The sequence below is a fragment of the Notolepis coatsorum genome (assembly GCF_963971535.1).
Source record: "Notolepis coatsorum genome assembly, chromosome: 3".
NCBI lineage: Eukaryota > Metazoa > Chordata > Actinopteri > Aulopiformes > Paralepididae > Notolepis > Notolepis coatsorum.
The window spans coordinates 103,147,016-103,166,636 of NC_140167.1; the positions used below are offsets into that span (position 1 = coordinate 103,147,016).

At 43.3% G+C, this 19,621-nt stretch overlaps 1 protein-coding gene across 2 annotated transcripts in view; it reads left to right on the plus strand.

Annotated features, from left to right (window-relative positions):
* The window catches only part of anos1 (anosmin 1), a 193,773-nt gene extending 177,012 nt beyond the window's left edge, over positions 1-16,761 (plus strand). For both annotated transcript variants that reach the window (XM_084311629.1, XM_084311630.1), the window contains 4 exons: positions 4,666-4,837; positions 6,215-6,435; positions 10,339-10,480; positions 14,107-16,761. In XM_084311629.1, the coding sequence (XP_084167755.1) occupies positions 4,666-4,837; positions 6,215-6,435; positions 10,339-10,480; positions 14,107-14,165 (594 nt within the window). In that variant the 3' untranslated portion in view covers positions 14,166-16,761. The remainder of the gene's footprint in view (positions 1-4,665; positions 4,838-6,214; positions 6,436-10,338; positions 10,481-14,106) is intronic.
* Positions 16,762-19,621: the final 2,860 nt, after the last annotated feature.

A 19,621-nucleotide genomic window follows, 5' to 3' on the forward strand; every position in this document is an offset into this window, starting at 1 on the left:
ATGGGCCTCTCGAAGGGTAAGAGGGAAAAGGGACCAAATATATATAAATAACTAAAATAGAAACGAGACAGATGATACATACATCTCAGAGGATAATTTAAACATAAACAAACAACCAAAGACAGGAAGCAGGACAGACAATTTACATGTCAGTTAACAGTTACAGATGTGCGTAAACAACCCTGCGAAAGGGTCCTTATTTTGGAATAAATTTGTTCATTTTACATTTCTTTTGCAATCTCGTTCCAACTGCTGAACAGTTATGCTGTAATAAATGCATATATACCAGTGATTAGAAACACAATAATGTATTTGTACCGTAGGATCTTTTCACAACCCCTGAAATGATCTTGCGACCCCCCTGGGGAGCGGCCGTCCTGACCCCCTGGTTGAGAACCACTGCTCTAGTTCAAAAGGTGGAACATGGCACTGAAACCTGCCAGGGTCAGTGTTTCCATTCCCTGTGTCCTTCAGTGTGTGAAGAATTGTCGCCAAACCCTCCCCCGACATGTACAGTATCATGCACTCATGGTTCTGTGAGGTGATCCAGTGAAGACGACGTTTTGTGAAACAAAATGGCAACCTTCAATAAAGCCACAGCTCCCTCGTGTTTTCATGCTGCAACACATCACGTTTCAAGTTTCAAGTTTCTTTAATAGTTGTCATACAGAAGTACAGAATACTTTCATACAAAATGCTTCTTACTGTTACGCTCCAGAGACTGTGCTAGACAAGATAGTATCAAATAACATAGTATAGCATGTAATTTAGAGGAAGAAAATGAGGTCACAGTGTTCGGTATAGACATATGTACAATGTTCTGAGTTACCATATAATATACAATACTATGCAGTGTACTAATGTACAGTACTATATAGTGCAAAGCAGAAATGGGATGAGGTACAATTTAGGTACAATTTACAGTAAGGTGTACGAGTTGTAGTGCAATCCTTCATCAATAAATATAAAGTGTGGGGAGTGGGTGCTACAGTGTGTTTGTTTAAAGTGGGTGTGTGCTATAAAGTGTGTGGAGTGGGTGCTACAGTGTGTTTGTGCAGATCACTGTGCAGATCATAATCTCGCGTTCTCTCAGAAAAAGCGCATTAAGTATGAAAAGCATTTTTGGCCGCGGAGTGCCGCTTTGCCAACACCCCCGTCACAGTTGAGTCTCCAGTCGTCGTGTCGGGGGGGCGTTCCAGCTGAGGGCTACAACACCACACAGCACAAAGCAAAGCCCCATGGCTCCATGCGCTGCTCAGTGCTATGCAAACCACGTCGTGCCAAAACCCCCTTTTGTCGGACGCTTAGAAAAGACCAGCTCCCCTAAAGAAAAGATCCCCACTCTTGAGTCTGAAGCCCCCCCTTTGTGCACCGTGCAAATCACTGGCTGTTGTGTTAGAATATTATGACTCACTCGTCGTGTGGTCAGAGATGTGGTGTGTTGGCCAATAAAACAACATTTACTCAAACAATGTTTCCGGGAAGGGGGGGGGAGGCCGTGCACCACCGGGGGGCAGAGCTGCTGCTGCATGGGGCTGCTTTTGGGGGGGCAAGAGGGTTGGGGGGTTGGGAGAGAGGGGGGTATTTGCTGGTCAGACTCAGCCTGATACTGCATGGCAGAGGTCTGGCAATCAACACATTCCACTGGGACCCACTCTCTAGTTGCTAAGGAATATATATACCCCCCTCTCTCTATACATCTCTGGGAAGGATTCCAGCCTTGCGTCTGTCTGCGGTCCCCTGTGTGTGAGCACAGCACCTCATTCACTTTTAATCAGAGCTGTTTCATATAAGAGAGAGAGTACACACACACACACACAGACACACAGACACACACACACACACACACGCACGCACGCACACGCACGCACACACGCACAGACACACACACACACACCCCCCTCCTCTCTGTCTATTAATGTAGAACCCCGCTGTATTACAAATGCAAAGGTTTAAATCCACCACTCAGCAGGATCCTTCTCTGTGTTTGGTAAGAAAAAGATGCAAGAGGCGATTTTTCTTGTTTAGATCAATGGACGATTAAAGTCTGAAACCAGAGTCTAAAGCATTAGAGCTGCCGAGTGGGGCTTAATTAACATGGATTTACATGCCAGTTGCATTTAAAATTACACATGTATCCACTTTCCAGCCCCCCCCCCCCCCCCACACACACTTATATTAAGCCCCCCCCCCCCCCCTGTATGTTTTAAGTCCCCCCCCCCCCCCCCTCTGTGTTTGCACTACATTTGGAAGCCATAAAAGAAGAAATCATCATTTGTATTGCAGCTTAGAGTGGGACCATGTGAGTGGTTCAAAGTGGTTTTGCTTAATGTGGGGCATGTTCTTTGGCCCTGCGAGGGAACGTGATCCTCCATGGTCCCGTGTATTTAATTATCTGTGATGAAGCTCTGAGGGACCTGACCCGGGTGACATGTCAAAGTCATCACGGGCCGCGGGATAATGTGTTTGTTGGCTTCAGGAGAAACGGGGGATTGAGTGACAAAGTACTTCTACTGAAGGGCCACTACTTAAATACAGCTTTGAGGTATACTCGTACTTAACATTATTAGTATTTCCAATTTTAGGAGCACATTGTCTACAATCTAAATACCTAAAAGTAAAATGTTTAGATGCCTGATTAGTTAAAATGCGTATTTCCAATTTAGCCTGTTGCATTTTGCATAAAATGCCTGACGATTGCATACCCAAAGTAATTTGTGATTTATTATACTTTATACTTATAGCACATGCATGAGTGTGGTCTTTTTTGAAAGGTAACATTCTGAAGTTTCTTACACAATATAAAAATCACTTTGAGTGCTAGTGAAATAGAGTTAAAGAGGTTTGAACACACAGAAGTAAACGTTTTGTGTACTTACTTTTGTGTTTACTTGTTGCCAGATGCCTGGTTTGGGTTCCAGCTGAGAGGTAGGAGCTGGAAAACATAACGGTTCCATAGCCTGAAGTCTTATAGTCATACAGGTCCAAAGTTTATAAAAATCCCACGGAAAATGAGTGTTTCAGCATAATTATCCAAAATGGCCATCCGACGTCATTGTTTCCGACGCGCTAGTCAAAGCATATACAGTACCTTGTCAGGCTTCTTTGTCTTTCTCGTTGCAGCCCTCATCTGGGATAGCGCTGGCTCCAGAATTCCATTGGCTACAACAGTGGTCAATAATTTTTGCCATCAGCGGTGACTGGTCGGTTCAGGACACGGCCAAAAACGGCCAAACTCGTACGAACGGCTTGTCAAATGACGCTCGTCGGATGTTTCGTCTTGTAACTCGAGACTGGAAGCAAGCAATAGGTAGAGTGGGGTGACGATCGAAAGGCGGCAAATGAAACATTCCAACAATGTATTGGTTGCATGGCAAAAATGCAGCTCGGAGCCGGCAGATGAGGGCAAAGTTCTGCGACGTGCGTGACGGGCCTGCATGCGGGCGCCCGAGTGTTAAAGGAAAACTCCAACATTTTGGGAAATTTGCTTATTTGGCATCTACCCTGGAGTTAGACAAGAAGATACATACCCTTTTTCTTCTCTGTGCATGCAGTAGGAGTAGGAAGACACGCACCAGTTAGCCTAGCTTAGCGTCAGTCACTGGAAGTAGGTTCCTCCATTAGCCTAGTACCAAACGTCTTCCTACTCCTACTACATGCACAGAGAAGAAACATTTATGTATCTTCTTGTCTAACTCCAGGGTAGATGGCAAATAAGCTAATTCCCCAAAATGTTGGAGTTTTCCATTAAGGGGCTTTAGGAAACAGTTCTACTACATTTCAAATTAAATATCACACAGTACAGTAGATCAGTTCATAAATGTGATGTTTCTTTGTTTTTGTACTTTAAGATAAGATAAGATATTCCTTTATTGATCCCCTTGGGGAAATTCAAGGGTCAGAAAGAAAATTTGTGTCAGAAAGAAAGCCAACACGGCTAAGATAACTGAACCACAACCCCTCCCTTGGTGTAGCCTATAGAGTTGCATCATACTTAGATATGAAGACATTATATTAAATATGTACATTTCTTTTTTACACTAATGTAATATCAAATACTTCACTACTTCTACTTGAGTAGTGCTCTGAATGAGTTACTTTTTTTTTTTGTATCTCTCTTTCTCCGATTTTTCTCTGTTTTCTCCCTGTCCCAATTTAGTCGTTGTGCCAATTCCCCCCCCCCCCCCTCCCCTCCCCTGCCTGGTTGTTGTGCGCATGTTCTCCTACTGGTCGGTACAAGGGAACCCTGAAGTATCCGCACGCTTCCTCCGACACGTGCGGCGACAGCCAGTGGCTCTCTTCTCACCTGGCAGCGAGGGCTCTCATTGGTGAAGTGTAACGCGTGGGAGGTCACGCTGCCTTCATCAAGTCCTGCCTCCACTGAGCAAGCGCCCAGACCTGACCTGTAGGCGTCGCTGTCCACAACGCCAGTTTCCCCCCCACGGCTTCCCTCCCCCTAACCCAGCCAAACGAGTTAGTATAGCGATCAGCCCAAGCCAAGGCAATGCTGACTCCGGGAGTCGAGACCGCAGCCTTTTGCATTGGTGACGAGTGCAATCTCCGCTACGCCACCTGACCGCCTTGAATGAGTTACTTTGACTTTTACCAGAGTAGGTTACTATTCCAGTGGGGTAAATGATTTGTGTACTTCTTCCACATCTGCAGGAAAACTACATCAACCTCCCTGGCCTGCTGTTCTCCTGCAAGTACAAAGTCACCGTTCACACACTCAAGTCCAAGAGACGCTCCAAGGATGAGAGCACCACCTTCCTCACCCCGTCCTGCGCCACCATCCGGAGCAAGACCCACAAACACATCCCGTGCCCTGGGGAGGGAGGTGAGGGAACATGGTTTTGTATTCAGCCGCTGTACTGTAGCTTGCTATGGTTATATAGGTACCATAACTGCCCAGGGGAGGGAGGTGAGGGAGCAGGTTGTGTATTCAGCCGCTGTAGCTTTGCTAAGGTACATCCAGCATGTCGCCTCACATACGAGAGAGACAATATACTCAAATATACTCAAATATAATAGTTACTGTTTGGCTCTACAGCAGTAGTAGTAACAACAGTAGTTGTTGTAGCAGCAGTAGTAGTAGTAGTAGTATTAGTAGTAGTAGTAGTAGTAGTAGTAGTAGTAGTAGTAGTAGTAGTAGTAGTAGTAGTAGCAGCAGCAACAGCAGTAGTAGTAGTAGTAGTAGTAGTAGTAGTAGTAGTAGTAGCAGTAGTAGTAGTAGTAGTAGTAGTAGTAGTAGTAGTAGTACCAGTAGTAGTAGTAGTAGTAGTAGTAGTAGTAGTAGTAGTAGCAGTAGTAGTAGTAGTAGTAGTAGTAGTAGTAGTAGTAGTAGTAGTAGTAGTAGTAGTAGTAGTAGTAGTAGTAGCAGCAGCAGCAACAGCAGTAGTAGTAGTAGTAGCAGTAGTAGTAGTAGTAGTAGTAGTAGTATTAGTAGTAGTAGTAGCAGTAGTAGTAGTAGTAGTAGTAGTATTAGTAGTAGTAGTAGTAGTATTAGTAGTAGTAGTAGTAGTAGTAGCAGCAGCAGCAACAGCAGTAATAGTAGTAGTAGTAGTAGTAGTAGTAGTAGTAGTACCAGTAGTAGTAGTAGTAGTAGTAGTAGTAGTAGTAGTAGTAGTAGCAACAGCAGTAGTAGTAGTAGTAGTAGTAGCAATAGTAGTAGCAGTAGCAGTAGCAGTAGCAGTAGCAGCAAGGTAGGTGAAGACCAGGATTTTGGCATTGACCTAGTAGGACAAGAAGCCAATGGAAGTCTTTTAGGACTTGGGTGATGTGCTGCCAAGATTTGTTGTGAGTTATAAGTCGGGTGGATACGTTCTGGACCAGATGGAGTATTTTATTGATGCCACTATGTGAAATTGCTTTATCAATGAAACACAAGTAAGAGAATACCGGTACACAAATAAAAGTACAATGAGATCATTAAAATAGACAAAATACACAGTAAATTGTTATTGTGCTTTTGGTTGGGAAGCCACTAAAATAAATTAAACAGCACCAGGGCCTCCTAAGGACAGTTTGTAAATTGCAATAATTTTATCTTTCACCTCATAGTCAATAGATTTAAAGATATAAAAAGTATTCCAAAATTAACAAAAAAATGTAGTTGGAGTGATCCAGTGGATTAGGTTACTGATTAAATTAAATTAAATGTAAAGGGGCAATTGGTCATCTAACAAAAATGTGTCTCCTTTTTGCTCCCAAACAGCTGCAGCGCTTCCTAAGGTGTTGGCCAAGCCTGAGAATCTCACTGCCTCTTTCTCCATCCACGAGGGCAACATCACAGGGAACTTCCTGTGGCGTGTGTCCAGAGTGGCTCCCCACCAGCGAATCACAGGCTTCCAGGTCACCTGGGCTGAAGTCACCACAGAGAGCCGACAAAACAGCCTGCCCAACAGCATCATCTCCCAGTCCCAAATCCTGCCTCCAGTAAGTTCACTGCCACAGCCCAGTTCCATGTGTTGTGACCATGGTTGGGCTGCTTACTATCTGTTACAGATGACTGTTGTAGCAAGGCAGTGGCTCTCAACATTGGGTACTGGGGGCCCCCAAGGATCCTTGAGGGGTTTCCATGGGCTCCCCATAAAAAGAATAATGGGAAGAGTTTAATTTCGCCATTTCATTCACAAGAGATTAGTTAGGCCAATGAGAAAAGATATAAGTCTCTTGGTCCCTGAGACAAAATCCCATCAAATAGGATTCAAATGTGAGTCACCATGGAACTGTAGAGATAGTGGAGCTGTAGAGATGGAGTAACCATGGAGCTGTAGAGATGGAGTCACCATGGAGCTGTAGAGGTAGAGTCACCATGGAGCTGTAGAGGTAGAGTCACCATGGAGCTGTAGAGATAGAGTCACCATGGAGCTGTAGAGATGGAGTCACCATGGAGGTGTAGAGGTAGAGTCACCATGTAGCTGTAGAGGTAGAGTCACCATGGAGCTGTAGAGGTAGAGTCACCATGGAGCTGTAGAGGTAGAGTCACCATGGAGCTGTAGAGATGGAGTCACCATGTAGCTGTAGAGGTAGAGTCACCATGGAGCTGTAGAGATAGAGTCACCATGTAGCTGTAGAGATAGAGTCACCATGTAGCTGTAAAGGTAGAGTCACCATGGAGCTGTAGAGGTAGAGTCACCATGTAGCTGTAGAGGTAGAGTCACCATGGAGCTGTAGAGGTAGAGTCACCATGGAGGTGTAGAGATGGAGTCACCATGTAGCTGTAGAGGTAGAGTCACCATGGAGGTGTAGAGGTAGAGTCACCATGGAGCTGTAGAGGTAGAGTCACCATGGAGCTGTAAAGGTAGAGTCACCATGTAGCTGTAGAGGTAGAGTCACCATGTAGCTGTAGAGGTAGAGTCACCATGGAGCTGTAGAGGTAGAGTCACCATGGAGCTGTAGAGATGGAGTCACCATGGAGCTGTAGAGATAGAGTCACCATGGAGCTGTAGAGGTAGAGTCACCATGGAGCTGTAGAGCTAGAGTCACCATGGAGCTGTAGAGGTAGAGTCACCATGGAGCTGTAGAGATGGAGTCACCATGGAGCTGTAGAGGTAGAGTCACCATGGAGCTGTAGAGATAGAGTCACCATGGAGCTGTAGAGGTAGAGTCACCATGTAGCTGTAGAGATAGAGTCACCATGGAGCTGTAGAGGTAGAGTCACCATGGAGCTGTAGAGGTAGAGTCACCATGGAGCTGTAGAGGTAGAGTCACCATGTAGCTGTAGAGGTAGAGTCACCATGGAGCTGTAGAGATGGAGTCACCATGTAGCTGTAGAGGTAGAGTCACCATGGAGCTGTAGAGATAGAGTCACCATGGAGCTGTAGAGGTAGAGTCACCATGGAGCTGTAGAGATATTTCATGGGTGGCTAAATCTACCATAGAGTATGTGCTTTTTCAGGAGGTCCTCAGGATGTCAGGCTCTTGGTATGGTTTTTGACACAGCAGCACAGGGGAGGCAGCACAGTGTGAGTATATATCTATCACACTCTAGTTGAGGGAACTGCCTCCTTGCACTGCAGGAAAAAGAAGGGTCCTGTTCAATGTTTCATTACACAAGATCCATCAGCGCTGGAGGTATTTTAAGGATACACTGTTGTCGGGGTGAATACCTTGTATGTCCAAAAGGGTCAACTTCTCAGGCTGAAGAATAATACAAATTATTTTCAGATTCACTTACACATTATTTTTGAAGTTACATTTTGGGGTTTTGAGTGGGTTTCCCGGTCCTTAGGATCACGAAGCTCACTCACTACACAGAGAGAGCCATGTCAACTTTCAACTCTAGAAAAAGAAAAAAACACAAAAATGACCACAGTTGGGAGATGCAAGGTTTCTTTGCCAAACAACAGCGAGCTGGTGTCGCAGCCTCTACTTACATGCATCTTGTGATAAGCAGCGGTGGTGATAGGTCTCGGGGGGGGGGTGCTCCTCCTCTTCATCTACCTTTCCGCTCTTCCTCTTTCATCCCCGTGAGGCGTTTTGAAGGAGAGAGGGAAAACAATCTACCTCGCTATCCTACATGATCTCCTCTATCAACAGCACGTTCCGCCTTGTCTGTACCTCGCAGCCCAGCCCCGCCGAGCCAAACCGGTCTATAAATAAAACCACCCACCACACACTCTATCAGGCAGGCTGGCAGGGAAATAGATGAGAAAACAGGTTTTTATGAAAACAAAGTCTTTGTTTTCGTCTGCGGTTGGTGTGCAAGGAGCTACAGAGGTGCTGATGTCTCCCAGACCCTCGTTCACATCCTGAAGCATAATGCATTACAATCATGAAGCGTTATAGTTATTATTGATCATAGACAGGTCTAATGTTTCACAACACTAGGTGTAACTACTGTATGAACAATAACATTTTGGATTATGAGCAACACACCATTCACAATACGTTATGACCTTCGAAATTATACCTTATAATGTCACTAAAGCCACTAAAATGAGGGAAAAGTATTGTTATAAAACACTATGCCTGCCTATAACTATATTTACAATGTATCGTGCTTGTGTTAAATTGTGTTATAAGTATGATAAAGATGCATCATAGACACAGACTTCATGGAAAATGTTACAGAACATGCAATGTATTCTTTTGACATCATGGTTTCAAATCCAGCTGGTGATTTATGTAACACATCATACTATCTCTCTCTCTCTCTCTCTCTCTCTCTCTCTCTCTCTCTCTCTCTCTCTCTCTCTCTCTCTCTCTCTCTCTCTCTCTTCCTCCCCTCACCAGTCTGTCACTGATACTATCTAAGAAAAGCATAGTCTCCTGAATAATAATCTTTACCAATTGTTTCTCTTGTACTTACGCCACGGTATCTCAGGTTTATCCCCAGCCCATTCAAATTCAGTCAAATTGAAAACCAAAGTTTGGCTGCAGCACAATGTTTAGAGAGGCAGACTTGTAGCCAGAAGGGCACATGTTTAAATCCATGGCTCCTCTTGTGCTGATGGCTGATTGTATATTTTCCTTGCCTCTATGGCCCGGTGTTAACGTAGGCTGCTTTGGGATAAATGTGCCTACCAAATAGTATGTATGGTTCTTCTAAGGGCACTGAAGGGCAACAGAGGTAATTTGCATCTGGCTGGGCCCTACAGGTGGACTCTAGTATATGACACAAGGAATGAATTACACCACATCCATGGGTGTTGGTAGGTGCAGCTCAAAGGCACTGGTGCAGGTGTGACAGGTAGAAATACATCTACCTGCTTATATTATATACTCATGGGGCACTGTTAGGCACTTTGGATAAATGCGTCCACCGAATGGTAACTTGGGCAGTGGCGTCGTCGCGTGCATAAAATAACAGAGGATGTAAATTCTTTTTTAACGTTCTGGCCCAGGGCGGCACATTTGAAGACGCTAGAGTGCTTGCCAGCCAGACTGCCCCCGTGTTAAGGCTTGGCATTAACCCAACCCCTTTATTAAGCTCGAATCGTATTGGCTAATAATTTGTTGTGGAGTCAGTCCACAACCAACCACAATGTGGACGCGAGAAAAAGACACATTTTCAAATGTTCTCAAATTCTCAATGTCAATCAAAAGAATGCCGCCTGAGCAGACAGTGACTGCCAGCCTCAGTGAGTCTGACAGAGTGTTAGAGAGAGTGAGAAGGAGAAGAGGGAGAAAATAAAATTAGTATAACACAGAGATGAAAAATAACGATTTTTATTATTATTGTAAACTATATAAAAAAAAATATATATATTAATATTATCTTTTTTTTTTTACTGTTTATATTTTTTGGGGAAGCTTGGCTTCCCTTGGCTTCCATGAATATTCGCCACTGAACTTGGGCTGATTGCATGTTTCCTTGTCCTCTCCTCCTGCCAGGATCATAATCTGCTGGTGGTGTCCAACCTGCGACCAGCCACCTATTACAGACTGGAGGTGCAGGTGATAACGACAGGAGGGGAGGGGCCTGCGACGGTCAAGACCTTCCAGACACCCACCGCTCTACCCGCCCTTCAACACAGTAAGTATGACGTCACTATCCACAGGGTCGAGAGTAGACGACGCCACAAAACAACATGTACATCTCTGTCTAGGCCACAAAGACAGTCGAGGACACTTCGCATCCCACTCCACACCTCATTTCAACTTCTGCGCTCTGGGGCGCAGGTTTAGGGTCCCCACATGTGTCAGAAAATTTGGGTTTTAAGAAGTCATTCATTCATTACATTTTACATTTAGTCATTTAGCTGACGCTTTTATCCAAAGCGACTTACACGTTTTGTACGACAAGTCAGCAGGAAGAGTACAACTCTATCAGCTGAGTAACAATGTTCATCAAAGTGTCGAGTGCTACAATGTAGGTTAGTATATTAGGACAAGTGCACGACAGTAAGGTTACCTAGGGTTCGTTTAAAAAATGTTGTATTTAAAAAAAAATCATTTCAGGTATTGATTGAAGAAGTGTGTCTTTAGTCGATTCCTATTGCAATATCAAATATAATTTTCTTTCTTTTTTTTAATTGTCCAGTCTCGCCAGGACAGTTTCTCTGGTGGATGTTCAGCCCACATTGACTGCTTCATCATCTCACTGAAAAGAGATTTAAGGAGGCGTGGTTGGGGGGGTGTACAGTAGAACACAACAAACACTATGAACACAATTGGCAGTGTTCGTGGGTGGAAAGCTGGTGGGGATATGAATCCTGGACTTTGCAATAGCGACTCCTACTGAACCTCTATGCGTGTGACGCTCTCCCAGTGTAACTCTAGTTGTCAGGTGCAAACTAGGAAGTTGTCATATAGGAGGAGGCATGTGGTAGTCTACACCCTCCCCAGACCAACAGTAGGGCAGCGCAACAACCAGGAATTGGATGGGAGAAAAGCATGAAAAAGGCACAAAAAAATAAGAGACATAACACATTCCCGGCCAACCACGTATATATACGTTATTGGGCGCCAGTGGTTAACGGCCATTTTTTTATATATATATATATATATATATATATATATATATATATACGTTTTTAGATCGTTTTCCCTTTTATTCTATTTTAATACCCTATTCAATGTCAGGGAGCTGTATTTTGCCTGTAAAATGCATATTGGGACTCCGAAGGTGCAGTACTGGCCAGATCCTGCTAGTAGCGCTGTATTGAGAATGCAGTAACCCCTGTTCCAGACCGGGTGCCACACTGAAAATCCTCCGGGCGCTCTTTTCTACTAACCTGAACCTAGGGTTTCACCCGATCGCATTGAATAGTTTTCGGGACCCCCGATTCATTATGCTGTGGTGGGTTATGTCATTGACCAAATGGACATACAATCTACCAGATGGCGATTAAATAGTTGGAATATTCTTTTTGGAATCCCACCGGCCACAGGTAAGAACAATTTGACGTAAATTTCAGCTTGATCGTGCATTTTTTTCATAGCCATCTCCCTGATCAGTGTATGTTGTTGTAATAACGAATGCCGTTATTGGCAATACATTTATCAGAAACGACCCCCCCCCCCTTCATGCATTCATGATGAAACATAATACCTATCATATGCATTTGATTTATTAATTGTAGCATGTGTAGGGACAAAACGTCAATGGATTTGTTATAATACACGTTGAGGCTTATAAATAGCCTCCCAGGAATTAGCCCTGATCATTCCGAAATAGCACTCATATTCACCACGGTATAAAACGGGAATGTATGGATGAAAAAATTATTTCTCTTTTGCATCTTGAACGGAAGGTTCTTACTGTCAAATTACCATGATATTGTATCCATAGCTATAATATAAAATATAGATTTAGCTCTGCAAACAACGTGACGCACAGTGAAAGTGTGTAATGGAAAGCTGGCCCAGCATTCCAATGGCCGTGGATGTGTTAAGGATAGAAGAGGGAAATCACGGGGAAAATGAAGGCGATGTCCTCATTGAAAACCAATACCAAGAAGTCATTGATGAAACTGTCACATGTGCACACCTACAGTCGTCTGTAGAATAACAATCAACTTAATATTTGAAATGCCCACTTTCATTATTGTAAATCAAATATTTTGTTATGTCAAAATCCTCTTTGGTATCATACAGGCGCATACACATGCGCCCAAAACAATAAAAAAAAATCGTCTCATCCTCAAACAAATAAGCCTCATGTACCTTTAATGGTATAAGCAATTTTGCATCCCACTCCTTTCCCACTCCGAGGCCTGCACTTCTCCCACGGGCTGCTGATGGAAGGAGCCGAGAACCAAGAACAACGTCTTGCTTCTCCATGTCTCTGCATATTATACAGCATATTAAAGCACTACAGACAGGAAATAGCGAGGCTGCGTGGATATTTCAGATTCCCATTGTCTGGATTCCAGTTTTTGCTGCATCATAATGACGTTATCAATCCTATGGTGAATTTCTATTTAAAAATAAAACTGAATACAGCTGGAGAATGGCTCCCAGCCTGCCCTCCTAGCTCATTTCTTTCAGAAACACCGCCCTAGGATGGATCATGTAATTTTTATGTAGTGAATCCTGAAACCCAGACTTCGAAGATCGGAAATATCTGTGCAGCGTTGACACTTAAGGCCGATTTATCCTCCTGTGTGGGCTGTCTCCTACCATCATACCTGCACGCTAGGGCTGACCCCTATTAATCGATTAGTCGACTAATCGGTCGAAAGGAGCCGTAGTCGACTGGCCAACCTCTTAGTCGAATATAAAAAATTAAATAAATTTTTTTAAATATTAATATTTTTTTCTTTTTTTATATAATTTTTTCCAAAAGAAAAGAGGCCTAGAAGCGTGGCTAACGCTAATGGCACGCATACCAGAGGCTAACTGCCTACGAAAACAGGCACAGAGGCACTGAAAGAGGATTTCACCCATCTAATGAACACACTAGACTAGACAAATATCAAGATGTATCCATCAGTGGACCAATTGCATGCTTTTGCAGAGGACAAGAAGCCTTCAGTCGACTCCTTCAGACATTAAGCACCCCCACAGCCCAAATGGAATGATAAAAAATGTAAAAAAAAAAAAAAAAAAATTAAGTTAAAAACGTCAAATTTTTGCCAATCCTAGTTGACCATCCAAATCCTTAGTCGGGGACAGCCCTACTGCACGCTGTCGGCGTGGCCCTGACGCGCAGTTCCATGTTTGGCGACAGCTGCACATAGACCTCGCCATGGCCTCCGGCGCTACCCTTGGCGAAGCATCTGTGTTATTTTGACTTTCAAGTATAAAGTTTGCTTTATACAGTATGTTCGCTCAAGGCTATACTAAATGAGATGTTTCTTATTTCACGTTGTTGCCTTATACACATATCTCAGGAAACACATGTTTTTCCTTATTTTCTGAATTAGCACCAACCACCAGCCTAAGATTGATAATATATTTTTTCTTCTCCCAGCCTTTTTGGCAGGTAACTATCATTCTGGGGTTATTTTTCCCTATTCTAGAATATATTTGGCTGGTAATAAAGGAAGTGACAAGTGCATTTTGTAATCCCCTAACCATTGTGCGTTGTAGACAGAAAGCCAGTCTCCTACCCTTATTGACTCAAGTTGATTGAATCATTGAGTGTCTGTCTTTGATCTCCATGTGTGATGTTGATAGTTTCTGACAAATTTCTGGTCTCTTGTGTGTTTCCTGTAGGACCCAGACTCAGGCAGCACCACTCTCATCACCAGAAGCCATTGGTCGAGCGACACTGAGTCAGCCGGAGCCGGGGGGAACCCAATGAGGGGCGGAACCAGTGGCTCTCAGCTCCTACCTGGGGGAAGGAATACTGTGCGGGAACCAAACAGAAACACAGCACCACCGGACCATGAACTGTACCTTTACCCTTTCTCATTTAATATGGGTTATAATTTAACTCATCAAATGTAATATTATGAGTTCTTGATCTTCTCAGAGGTCTCCACAAATACCACGTTTTCCCTTCTCAGCGCCGTCCGGATGGATATATCTGGCGGGGCGCTGGTCTGTTGGATGCATACTGTTGGACTTGTGCTCGCTGTTTCATTGTTCACTAATTCATCTAACTGAAATAGGAAACGATATCCGACGATAATTCTAGCGTAACTCTACTTTTGAGTTGGGAGCATGTTGACCATCAGATTCTGTTCACAGTAACTAGGATAAACTCACCCCTGCATTTTGAGAAATCACAATAAGACAGCCGGGATATATACCGATATTAGCCAGGATATCGAGGCATACACATCCTTACACCATACATCTCATTTGCCGTTGGTTTTTGCTGCCTGGATACGCTTTCCATGGTTGTATTCTGTTTGTTAATGTATACACGGATAGTCCCGAGCAGCATATTAAGATGCAGATTAGCAGTTTATCCTGAATAAGACATGAACGGGTAAACTCGGCAGAGCCTTCTGCACCATCCATGCTGTTCTTCATACTGGATACCTGTAGCTCCGGCTAGCTACCCACAACACACATGGAAACTACAGTGGGACCACGCTTTAACCCTTTCACTAGCACACCAAAGAAGATGAACCTTTTGTAGTGTGGTAGTGAAAGGGTTAACCATTTGTAGTGTGGTGGTGAAAGGGTTAACCCTTTGCAGCGTGGCAGTGAAAGGGTTAACCTTCTGTAGTGTGGTAGTGAAAGGATTCAAGCAAATAAGTTCATAATCGATTATGTTTAAGTGCTTTTTAACAGTGGCCCTATAAACATAGTTTTACTTAGGATTGGTTTTGTGGCTAACTAAGGAGGTACTGGGTCTCCAGCATGAGGCTCACAGCATGGATCGTGCTGAGAAAGGACTCTTGCCATTCGACAACGTCATCGATGACCAGGAAACAAGGCTAGGGGTCCAAGATTGTGAATTTACCCTTTGAGCAGGAAGTGAGCTGGTAATCTGGAGTAGCGTGTGTACATTTGAGCACTCATTTGACTGAGATTGTTAAGTTAATAGTTCATCAATTCATCTCACTGTTCCAAAATGACATGTTGAGTAGAATAAGAAGGAAAAAAATGAAATAAGAAAATGAATTTGCTCCAGCAACCAGTACCCTACGTGGCACCACCATGTTAGCAATTATGTCCAGATGGATTTGTTAAGAGAAAATGTATAACAGGTGTTCAATATTGATTAATGACATGAACATTTTTCTTTTTTTTTCTTTTTCTTTTAAATAAATATTGGCATCTTGATTGAAGACACTTGAACATAAACGGAGGAAAATGCCATACAATTGTAAAACAATCATTCATCCAGTGAGAATAAGTTGGAATTCATCTTATTTATTTTGTTTTACCCATTAAAAAAAGGCGCTTAGGCATACAGTATGTACTACTACTACTGCTGTACTGAATAACGTAACTAAAGTCATTGTAGTCTAACCAAGAATATTTCTCATAGTATGTTGCATGTAAAAGAAGTAAATCTTTTTTTTTATTCTTTTTTTTGAAAACTGTAAATGAATTACTAGCTTCAAATTGAATGCTTGTAATGGTTTTTTTTGCATGACAAACGTTAGCGTTCTGTTGGCATGAAATAACGTCTGTGTTACCTCTTTTTTTAATATTTTTTTTTATGTTAGCAATATTTCATTAACAGATTAACAAAGAACTATATGGGGAATACTATGTAATGTTTATTAATGAAATTATAACTTGTGTGGAAATGATGAATTGTATATGTTCTTGGCTGTAGAAATATTTGTCGTGGAACAGTCAGTGAATGTCTATATTTATTTATGTGTGTATTACAGTTTGACTTGGATGTGTGTGAATGTGTATGTTTTTTTTGTGTGCGTGTTTTAGTCTAGAATTATTTTGGAACCGGGCAAAAAAATCCTTGTAAAGACATTTTGTAAAAATGGAATTGTAAATACAGTCTTATGTTACATGTTATTTTTCCATGGTAGAAAACTGTAAAAACTGCTAAGTAATAAAATAATCCTTAACCTAAACTCCCTTTTTCTATTTTGTTTAATTGAAATTGCTTTTCGAGAGCATGGAGCAGCCAATAGACGTGCTTCTCTTCTCAGCGCAGGGCTATTTGGCAGATATTTTGGCTGTAGTACCCATAATGCCATACTCCAACACAACATGTGCACTGATGGGTATAGAAGCCTCAGACATACACTCCCAACAGTCCAAATAAACAGGTCATCTAGCTACACTACAGACGGGAGCCTCGCCGCTCTGCTTCTCCCATGCAGTTGTGTATTTGGAAACGCTTTGAAAAGCTTTAAATCCCCAGTTCTCCTCACCAGCCGTTCTCCCTCGTAAAGTGAAATGTGGATATGTTTATAAGAAAATAAAGTTGATTTATGTGCAGTGTATCTGATTTTGTGGGTTTTGAGCTCCGAGTCGAGTTATTTGTGTATTCTAGATGATGCCGATTTAGCCAACAGTACAGTATATGGAGTGAATATGTGGTGTTGAATACGACATTGGCTGTCACTGTATGTGCAGGTCATGTGTTTTCTTTGTACACTGTGGCTACATGCCCTCGCACCACCTTTTTAACCCTTATTTAACCAAGCAAGTGGACTCTTCATTTACAGAACTGGTGCGGCCAGGCTAGTATTCTCAGGGAAGAAGTGGTTATGTGTATAACATCAACCTTGTACCGTTGGCCACTGAGTAATAGCAGTAGTAGTAGTAGTAGTAGTAGTAGTAGTAGTAGTAGTAGTAGTAGTAGTAGTAGCAGAAACAGCAGTAGTAGTATTAGTAGTAGTATAGTAGTAGTAGTAGTAGTAGTAGTAGTAGTAGTAGTAGTAGCAGAAACAGCAGTAGTAGTATTAGTAGTAGTATAGTAGTAGTAGTAGTAGTAGTAGTAGTAGTAGTAGTAGTAGTGTAACTGAGAGGTACAATTCCCTGACTGTATTAATCAAGTATGGTATCATTAAACCACTACCGTCTTATGTACATTATACTGGCCATACCGTACACGAGTATATCTGATGAGAACACCTCCACAATGATACGGTTTCCACACAAAGTTGTCTTTAAGTATTTATTACAGCAAAAGATACATAATATACATTGAATATTAGGAATTATATCTATTGTACTGGTAGGGGGGTTCCACCGGTTGTAAGCCAGCAGGGGGAGCAAATGTTCGAATGCAAAGTCTGGTCAGCGGGTACTCAATATAGGCTCCTGGAGGCGGTATTACTCCCTGTATCAGCGGACGAAAGGCAGCCGCTGTAATCCCAGTATGCGCGTCGCACAGGTGAAAGCCGGTCAGCCTCTCCAATAGAGACGGGCTCGAATGATGGTCCTCACGGGCAGGTCCCACAGCAGTGGGTGTAGACGATTATTCTCCGCTCCAAACAGCCTGGTCCAAAGCAATAAGAATAATAATAATCCAGCCGGAAAGGGGCTCTGCTGGCGCCGGTGTAGATCCTCCGGTGCGCGGTACTTCACATTAACTATGTTGAACTTGACGTTACTCAACCAAGCTATGATACTCCACTATCCTATTCGCACGCGGCTATAAGTGCTCTATTTAGACACACAATTGCTCACTTCACTTGGTCTTTGACTCGTAATGAAGGCTTACTAGTAAGGAGCGAACGATACGTTGAACAAACGTATTAGGATAAAACAAGACTATTTTGGGGCAATACGGGCCCACTTCACCGCACGTTGCATAGTGGGTGAGGCTTCACTTGGGTAACTCGAACTGAACGGACTGCGGACTGAACTGAACTGAACTACTTCTGTATCCACCTGCGCCATATTTATATGTACAGGGAATAATCTAGTGCCAGCCTCCTCTCTGTCTCGTAGTCCTGGGCAGAACCGGGCATGTTGAGACAAGCCTTGACGGTAGCTTTGAACTCGACTCTGGGGGTAAAACACTGGCGCTGGTGGCACGCCATCCAATAAGAGAACGAAATATTATGGTCTGTAGTAGGTTAAAGGGATATTCCGTGTATATGTACAAAGAATACACAAGGGATATCAAACGATATACAAATATTATGCAATATATATCAATCAATAAATACATATATTCGGTTTAATCTGACCCTTTGTAACAAGTAGCAACAGCAGTAGTTGAAGTAGTAGTAGTAGTAGTATGAGTAGTAGTAGTAGTAGTAGTAATAATAATAAACTGTATTTGTATAGCACCTTTCATACAATAATTGCAGCCCAAATAGCTTCACAGCAGTGATAGACATAAAATAGACATAGGCATAAAATGAGCATAACATTGGCATAATTCAGCTGACAAAATAAAAGCAATGCATAAAGTGCAGACATACAATGAGTATAAAATAGACAGAATAAGAGCAATGCAAAAAGTGTATACAGAATTAAAGCTGTGCAATAAAACAGCTATCATTTATATAAATTATCGTAAGGTTATGTATATAACCAAGTTCTATGAATACTGGTGATGCTCAGCGTCATTCTGCACTAACCTCACTTCATGCCTAGCACTGAATAAAAAACTCCACAATGTACCTTTACATACCGACATCCGTCTGGCCACACCCCTATCCGCTTACCTTCATAAGCAGGTGTGTGGTCACCTACTCGCCTCCTTCCCAAACTTTCACCACAAGGCGAGGTCAAGGGCCGCAGTGGCGTCCTGACGCTGAGCGTCACCAGTATTCATAGAACTTGGTTATATACATAACCTTACGTTCGATTTCATTCTGGTTTCCGCTCAGCGTCATTCTGCACAAGAGGAGCTGAGCGGAAGCCAGAAGCTCGACAAATGTACCCCGCTGAGGCCCCCCACAACCATCAGACCGGAGAGGACCGAGCCCCCCGACCCTCCCTAATGGAGGGATACCCTCCCTATTGGAGGATGGGAGGGAGACGGATCCGACCGTGCGAAGAGGAACTCATGCAACTCAACGCACAGGGTGAGCAGACCGTGGCTTGACCCCATGACTACGCACACGCACAACCCGCATGCCACCAGGGAACGAACGGAAGGAACAAACCTCGTTACTGCCCCCAAAATCACGGAGTCAAGAGCAAACTCAACCCCGTGGCAAGGCCGTAGCAGCGGAGCGCGAATGAAGACCCAGACCCCTTGAAGGGACTGGATCCCCGGGAAAAAAGGGAGCCCGGAGAGGTCAATGACGCCAAGCATCAAGACCTCACCAGGCGGTCACTTAGTGACACCGCCCCCCACATCGCCAGCGTATTCGGACAGGGCCCCTCCAAGAGC